The sequence below is a fragment of the Nymphaea colorata genome, chromosome 4 (assembly GCF_008831285.2).
Source record: "Nymphaea colorata isolate Beijing-Zhang1983 chromosome 4, ASM883128v2, whole genome shotgun sequence".
NCBI classification, from domain to species: Eukaryota; Viridiplantae; Streptophyta; class Magnoliopsida; order Nymphaeales; family Nymphaeaceae; genus Nymphaea; species Nymphaea colorata.
The window spans coordinates 3,084,194-3,092,596 of NC_045141.1; the positions used below are offsets into that span (position 1 = coordinate 3,084,194).

Here is an 8,403-nt window from a genome sequence, read left to right on the forward strand (position 1 = left end):
CATTGGAGCTGCTCTAATGGCTAGCTCGCTCTAGCCTAATTACTTTCTATTGTCCTTTTATTTGTATAAAGCTATAAATATGAATAGCATATTAGTCATTACATTTCAAGTGTTTCACAGCATTCTTGATGTGTTTTAATAAAATTTTCTCCGTTCGATCAAGTCTTAGGCCTTAATGCCTTGGTGACCAGTCATATTGCTGTGTATCAGAGATTGGCCTTTGAATTTCTTTGGAAACCTCCCTCTTGTGGTTGTAATGCTATCAAAGATCAGTGTGGAAGGTGAGAGTTGCTGCCTACATCTTATGTAGCATTATTGGGATTTCATAAATATGGTTTTTTTCAAGTATTAACTGAGACATGTATTTTTCTTGAGAAAATGTACGAAATTCAAAAACTATAAGATAAAAAATAACTAAAAAAATATGAAATTCGAGTTTTACATTTTCTTAAAAAACATTGATAAAAATTCAAAAATATTAAAAATTACAAATAAATCCAAATAATTTGAAATGCATATTCATTTCATTAAAAGGGCAAAAATTTCATGAAAAACCATCATAAAAATGTGTGATGTTTTTTTTTTTTTTTTTTTTTTTGAGAATACCTTCAATGTTGCATATATATATATATATATATTTTTTAATGTTTTCTCGATTCCCCTATTTTCAACATTACATAATGAAACCATCAAACCAATAAGATCAGTGGCTCACAAATAGACATATAACAACTTTACTTTAAAAAAGTCAATGGCAGTAATGCGGTTGAGTTGGCAGTCAATATACATCTCCACGTGTGAGTCGTCCAATCATGTAAAATAGACAAGTAGTGGTGTATATCAGCATTCATATTTCTTGGTAATCATATTCTTACAGCCAGACACACATATATACACACACACACAATGTGTGTATCTGTATGTGTATATGTGTGTGCATGCATCTTTGTGATTTCAGTAGATAAATTATTTTGAAGATAGTTTTGAGCATATCTTTTGGCCGCCCGCAGGTTGATAGACAATGTTACAGTTCTAGGAACTGCATCCAACATTTAACGTTGACCAAATTGGCTTCTAAAAGATACTCCACAAAATACAGCACCCAAAGACAAATTTATGCATCAACAAGGTCAAGCATTCTAAAAAACTAAATTTTAGATGAAATTACCTATTCCTCAAGTAGGACAATAGGCTCTCCTCATTACGCAGGCCATGATCTTCCAAAATAACTGCAGGAATATCATATCCTCTAAGTTTCAAACTTTCATAAGCAGAAATAGTTCCAGAAATGCCGCCTAAGCGTCCATCACCAACAAGAATAGCTGGTAAACGAAACGCTCTGGATGAAATAGCACAACAAGAATTAGCATACATGTACCCAAAATTTGTTGAAAGGAAAGATGGAAAAGTGCATTTAGACCATAGTTTGTTGAAGTGAAAGATGAAACAGTAGCACAGTAAATAAAAATGTATATAAGCCTAACAACTACAAGATGCATCATCCTGGCAGCGAAATTGATCAAGGCACAGTAATAAATTATTACTAACAGTCAAGTAAATGTTCCTCTACACAAAAAATATCTGTTATTTTTTCTTTTGTTGTAGTGATTAGTTGACAAAGACACCAATTTTTCTGAACAGCAACCATGGATAAAGGATACATGCATAAATGTATCTTTGCTTGTAGAGTACTCGTTTGCCAATATGTTATTGTGACACCAAAGCCTGCTTCAGTAAGATTGCATTATTTACAAATAATCCGCTTTCTCCTAGTCTGCTGCTTTCTCTTATTCTGGTTCTGATTAAGAGGGGTAATACACGAACTTCAGGGCTGCTTCCCGGGTCTCGCACTTATAGCGGTTGTCGAAGTACAAGCGATACGGGTGAACCATCTTAATTCATCAGTAGGTACTTACTCTTTAGCCGCATATTGTCACCTTACGTTCCTCTTACTTTGTGAAAAACTACCAACAGATTCGACTGGTTTTACTAAATTTTGACGAATATTTATACTCGGTGCATATCTACAAATCCATCAACATCATTAGTCACCTTATTCCACGCTATCCGCATAATCCTGGATGCGCCATTATGTTATCTATCAAATGAAAATCCTATAAGAAAATCACCAACTCAACTGATTATCTTAATTTCTGAAAGTCCCAACTCTCTGCCATCTGAATTCCACAACAGATTTAATGCACCACCTTCCATCAGGAATGGAAAAGCAGAAACAACAAGAAGCAAAAAGGCTGAGCCAGAGCTGAGGGATCAAAACCTATAAATATCACACTGAAGCGACCCAGAAGGCCCTGGGCTAGCGACACCGCCAGCAGTCTCGATCACGCTCCACATCCGGGCTTCGCTCCCAAAATCTCCATCCACATAGTGCAGATGCAAGCACTTCTGCAACGAATCAATCAACTCCTCGTCACTAACTACCCCACCTTCCTTCTCTGCCGCCAGATGCGGAGACACTGCCTCCTTCCACCCGTACAGCGTCTTGCACACCAATTCGAATCCATCCGTCGGGGAATCCGCACCGCACATCCTCCGCTCCTCGAAAGAGCATAGCTCCCTAAGTCCACTATCATTTCCAGTCCTCTCATCGATCGATAGATCAGGCAGCCTCTTCGCCGCAACGACAGAGGACTTAACCGCCTGATTCGACGCAAACAAGCTGGTTTTCGGTCTCTGGTGAAGGAAAAACTCGCAGGTTTTACGGAAGACAAACCGAGAATCGGAATCGTCCGGAAATCCCGTCTGAACGGGCTTAACATAGAGGAATGTTGAAGGGCACGAGGGCCTTGAGGCAGGGCAGAGCACTGCCGTTGCGAGGCCAGCAGACACTAGCGTTTTCCCGACGCCAGTGTTGGATCCCCAGACCGTGTAGACGGGGTGGGAAAGGGCCATTTCCAACCCAAGTGACGGAGTGGAGATGCTCCTGCGAGGAACTAGGGAAATGAGGATTTCGAACGGGATGACGAGCGGGAAGATAGATGTGTAGCGGTTACATGTGAAGGAATGCCGACGAGCGCGGGAGAGAAGACGACTCGTTGGCTGCATGCTTTGCGAAATTCGTAAGTGCAGAAACCCTATGGTACACGAGACAGGAGAGCGGGTGACTTTATGCGATTACGTCCCTGCGACACACGCGAAGGTGCTTCCGACAACACCGGAGAGCGTTGTCAATGCACGATTCGACCATCGAGTTCCAGGTGTGGACGTCATCGATTAAATTCTGAAAATGTCTGCGTTCACGGCCCTAAGCGGGCGTTTGACTCAAGTAACACATTTCCAAGGACAGTCTGTTGTTGAACTATTCACCGTTTAGGACAATGGGTTCTTCTGTCCGAAAGACAAAAAAAAAAAAAGTCCTTTCTAAAGACGCCCTAACCCCTACACCGCGAGCCTTCAAACCCCTTATACCTTCTCAAAAAACAACTAGCTCTCCCCTTGCTCGCTGCCATCAAATCCACCTCAGATCTTCAGATGTGCATCGCCGCCTCTCCACCACAGGTAACCATCTCTCTCTCTCTCTCTCGTTTGTCGTGAAGAGGAACCGTTTTCTGTGAAGGAGGAGGGGTGACACTGGATGAGTGAAGGCTTTTGGTGCAGGCCCCTGTGAGAGAAGGAAAGGCAATCCGCTTCGCTGGTCTTAGTCGTCATCGTTAGTTTCTGTAATCAGGTAAGCCATTTTATTCTCCATTTTGTGGCTATACTTTGTAATCAGCTCGTTCCCCTTTCCCATTTCTTGATTCCTTCATTTTCCTCTTTTTTTTTTGTGATTCTTCTTTTGATTTTGAGTTGGAGGTGCGCCATAGTGAGTAGGGGTTTGGTTATAGAGGGAGTGAAGATTTTGAGGTTGTTCCCTATTTTCTGTCTCAAGGGATTGCTGCGATCAAACAGAAGTTTTGAGGTTTTCTTTTTTTTTTTTTTTTACTCTTTCACTAATGGCATGGGGATGCTTGATTTACCTTTAGAAAAAATTACACCTGGTTTTGCTGTCAAGTTCACAAAGAATCAAGAGAAATTTTAGCGCGCTTTGAAAATTTTGTAGACAGTAGAAATTTATCGATCCATGCGACTTTAACTCCTGTTATTCGTAGAATCGACCGTGAGTCCGTGATTACTTAATATCTCGATCTTATAATTTCTAGAAATACATAACAGGTAGATTCCCCAACCGTGATTGCTTCTTCTTGTTTCCCCTTCGGCTGCTGCTCTGTCTTGTTTCGCCACGCTTTGTTTCTTATTCAATTATTTATAAGAGCAGATGGGCAGGAGATCTGACCTGTTGTGTTGTTGAGAAAGACTAAGTGATTATTGAATGTTAACAAAATGCGGCTATATGAAATATTGAATGAACGCAAACTGATGGTGGGATTCTTGAATGCTCATGAAAAATCATCTTCATCTTCTTCACTGCTGCTCTTAACTTATCGTAACATAATTATCTGCCCATCATAATTGATCATAATGCATAACTGATACCAAACATGGATTTATTTATGCCTCGGATTATTCGCATGTGTGCAAAGGGTGGGTCAGTTGTAGGGGTTTCTGATTAGCACCAGGCCCAAGGCCCAACGTGGCTCTGAGGATGCCCATTTCTGTTCTTGTAATTTGCTCCATTTGATCGAGTAGAATAGGAAATGCCAGACGCCATCTTCCACCATTAGAAGAACAATTGAGTCTAGATTCATGCACTAGTTAACAGTGTGCAGTATTGAAATTAGTAAGCAGGGAAAGTTGTAATACTCACGACTGAGACCTCTCTTTGTCAATGCGCCTGTGGATTACATTCATGAAGGATGGCATTTTGAGACTAAAAATGAAGGAGAACATCATGATTCTATTGATCTCCAACCAAATCCACAAAGTGAAGAAAACCTTAGAAGATCTACTAGAAATGTAAGACAACCCAATAGGTTTGTGTCATATGAAACTTTCATCCCAACTCATAGAGCTAGAATTAATGTCATTCACTCTCACTTTTAACCTTCTACTTTTAATGAAGCCTCCAAATATATTGAGTGGAAGAATGCCATGTTAGAAGAATTAGATGCCTTGAGAAAAGTCCAAACTTGAGAAATATAAGACTTACCTATAGGAAAAAAGACTATTGGATGCAAGTGGGTTTATAAAGTGAAGACTAAAAGTGATGGATCTCTAACAAGATATAAAGCAAGGCTTGTTGCCAAAGGTTACACTCAAGAATATGGTATTGACTATGAGGAAACCTTTGCTCTTGTAGCTAGAATGACTATTGTTAGGACCCTTATTGCTTTAGCATCTATTAAAAAGTAGAATATCTACCAAATGGACATTAAAAATGTCTTTTTAAATAGAGATCTTATGGAAGAAGTTTATATGGAAGTTCAGTTCTTCAAGGAAAGGTTCTTAAACTTAAGAAGGCTCTTTATGGCCTCAAACAAGCTCCTAAAGCTTGGTTTGACCATTTTTACTTTGTTATTTCTGATTATGGATTTGATTCATGTTTAACTAACACTCCCCTGTTTGTTAAGTATACTAATGCAGGTATCATAATCCTTCTACTGTATGTTGACGATATGATCATTACAGGTAGTGATGAGAAAGGTATTAGAGAATGTAATAAATTGTTACAAAAAACTTTTGAAATGAAAGATTTAGGTTTTCTAACATATTTCTTGGGTATTGAGGTTGCATATTCCACTAGAAGATATTTTTTGTCACAAACTAAGTTTGTTGCAGAGATCATTGTTAAATCAGGCATAACAGATGATAAGGTCACAGAAACTCCTGAAGCAGTAGGAAAAAAAATGAAGATTGATGATGGAGTTCCAATTACCAATTTCACTCCTTACCGACAGCTTGTGGGTTCCTTAATGTATCTTAGCATCACTCGGCCTGACATTGCTCATGCAGTTCATACTGTGAGTTAATTTCAATATGCTCCATCAACCGTTCATATGGGAGTTGTTCTTCGTTTCATTAGATACATTAAGGGAACAATAAATAAGGGAGTATTTATGTCTTCCTCTTCCCCCTTAAACTTGATTGCTTATACCAATGTTGATTGGGAGGAGATCCAAATGATAGACACTCAACTACTGGTTTTTGTGTTTTTTTAGGGGAATCATTCATCTCATGGAAGTACAAGAAACAACAGAAAGTCTCTCTATCCTCTACTGAAGCTGAATATCGAGTCATGGCTTCTACAACTATGGAAATTGTCTGGCTTCGTCAAATGCTTCTTGATATGGGAACAAGAATAGAAGAACCCACTGATTTGTGCTGCGACAACAAGAGTTATATCTACATTGCCAAGAATCAAACATTTCATGAACGAACAAAGCATATAGAGATGGATTGTCACTATGTTCGTGAAGAATTTTTGAAGAAGACCATCAAACTTCCATATGTCTCCTCTGAGTTCCAGCTGGCTGATTTCTTCACGAAGCCTCTATGTTCTCCCAGATTCAACTTTCTTTTAGATAAACTTTCGGTATTAGCACCGTAAGTTTAAGCGGGGACGTTAGGAAATAAGATATCCTGTTGATATCATAGTTAGGTTAGGTTCTACATTTTTTACATTTTATTTTTCTTTGTATGTATTTTATTCAAGAAATGAGATACTAAGCTCATAAGAAATGGTTGCACCCTTTTCTAAAAAAATTAAATCATGAAAGGATAAAAACTTAAAATTTGAAAAAAAGAAAGAAATGCTATGGTACAGACTAAGAATGAGGAAGATACACAATGATCAACGAAGCAACTGTAAAAAAAAGTCTAAAGTTGAGTAAAAATAGTAAATTTAGAGCTAAAGTTGAGTAAGACACAATAACTTCAGCAAAAAAAGTAAGATGAAGAAGGAAACAAAAAGTCAAGCCAGAAGCAAGGGGAAAATGGAGGATCCATACCGCTTGGAGTACATAAAAGCGATTCCTTTTTCTATGAGGAAGTTTAGGTGGCTTGTCACATCTGCAAGAACAAGAAACATCGGGATCGATTTCAGGAAGGCGGGAAGAAACGAAAGCAACAAAAACAAAAGAGAAAAACACGAAAACGAACAGCGAATAGGAAGGACGATGGAAGGCTCTCGGAGAATCTCACCTCTGAGGTACAACCCCTCGACGGAATACAAAGGAACCTCCATGAAATGCAGATGCTCGAGCTGACCATTCCTGCAGAGGTAGTAAAGCACTAGAACCCTGCGCTCTTGCCTAGACGCCCTCTTCTCCGTCCAGACCAATGTTGTACGTATCGTACGATACGACCCCATATCGTACGATACATATCGTCTCGCTTGAAAAAAAAACGGTACGATACACCCCCCGTATCGTAAAAAGGGGGTGTAACGGCCATGTATCGCATGTATCGTACGATACAGGGCGATACACCCCGTATCATACGATACGGGCTAAAAACGCAAAAGGGGGCCCGAGACCTACTTATTCGGCTTCTTTTTGAAAATTTTCTTCTGTTCTTCATTTCTAACGCTTGGATAGTGTCGTGAGGGAGGGCGATCGTTCATTTTCACCATGAAAAACTTGATTTTCATCGTCAAATCGAAGATTAAGTGGTCGATTTGTGCATGGGTGCTTGATTTTCGTGGGAAGGAAAAGAGTTTTCTTCATTTCAGACATTTCTTCTTCGTAAGGTATGAAATCTCATGTTCTTACCATGTATTCTTAATTTTTTACCGTATAATCGTAGATTGGAAGACTTTGTGTGTTTTTCATTAAGTTTACCATAATATTTCGTTTTTTTTTTTGAAGATATGGATCCTACATGGCAATGGTGCGAAAGGGTGAAGGAGAATAACAATACATTTTCAGGAGGGATTATTAGAATGAAACACCATTTGGCAGGAACCTCCAAAGATGCGTCTCCTTGTGTTGGAGGACCAAACAAACATTTGCCTCCATTTGTGCGTCAACAATGTTTAGATATGCTTCATGCTTTACGTCAAAAGAGAATACAAAAAGAAATTGAAGATGCAGATGTAGGCTATAATGTGCCTTCGGAAGATGAAGAAGAAGAGGAAGAAACTTATGAATGTGTTGATGAAGACGATAGCAGTCTAAGAACAGATTTGGAGACCTCAAAAGGTAGAGATCGTAGAGGAAAAAGGATTATGTATGAAGGAGGTCGATCTGGCATAACGGGAAGGAATAGAAGAGACACAACAGATATTAGGGCCAGGCGTGGTATGCAATCACCTAGTGGTACAGTTCCTACTGATAAGTCTAGTGTTGGCTCTATTAAGAGTTTTTTCCCTTCATATATCAGTCCAGGTGGTCAGCCGCTGATTCGTGCTGCTATGACATCTAAAGATATGCTATATCATGCACAAAAGCAGGTAGGGAAATGGTTTTATGATGCATGTATTCCATTTAATGCAGTTAATTCTTTTCA

The 8,403-nt window shown here is 39.2% G+C and overlaps 2 protein-coding genes across 3 annotated transcripts in view; one reads left to right on the forward strand and one right to left on the reverse strand.

Moving 5' to 3' along the window:
- LOC116252457 (bifunctional dethiobiotin synthetase/7,8-diamino-pelargonic acid aminotransferase, mitochondrial) overlaps positions 1-3,399 on the reverse strand; it is a 65,087-nt gene extending 61,688 nt beyond the window's left edge. Inside the window, exons 1-2 of one of the 2 annotated variants that reach the window (XM_031626728.2) lie at positions 2,279-3,396; positions 1,169-1,339 (exon numbers count right to left, since the gene is read on the reverse strand). In XM_031626728.2, the coding sequence (XP_031482588.1) occupies positions 1,169-1,339; positions 2,279-3,066 (959 nt within the window). In that variant the 5' untranslated portion in view covers positions 3,067-3,396. Of the gene's footprint in view, positions 1-1,168; positions 1,340-2,278 lie in introns of both variants that reach the window. The other variant, XM_031626730.2, reaches the window with a different exon arrangement.
- A 1,957-nt stretch (positions 3,400-5,356) lies between these two features.
- Positions 5,357-7,731, forward strand: LOC116252458 (uncharacterized mitochondrial protein AtMg00810-like). Its single transcript, XM_031626732.2, has 2 exons — positions 5,357-5,918; positions 6,117-7,731. Exons 1-2 carry the CDS (start codon positions 5,574-5,576, stop codon positions 6,258-6,260), a joined length of 489 nt encoding a protein of 162 aa, XP_031482592.1. The 5' UTR covers positions 5,357-5,573; the 3' UTR covers positions 6,261-7,731.
- Positions 7,732-8,403: the final 672 nt, after the last annotated feature.

What these genes read in the sequence shown, in the direction of transcription:
- LOC116252458 (XM_031626732.2), top strand. Translation starts at nt 5,574, where the DNA reads ATGATCATTACAGGTAGTGATGAGAAAGGTATTAGAGAATGTAATAAA. An exon ending in TTGCTCATGCAGTTCATACT is followed by an intron (nt 5,919 to 6,116) that starts GTGAGTTAATTT and finishes GTGTTTTTTTAG; the next exon opens with GGGAATCATTCATCTCATGG.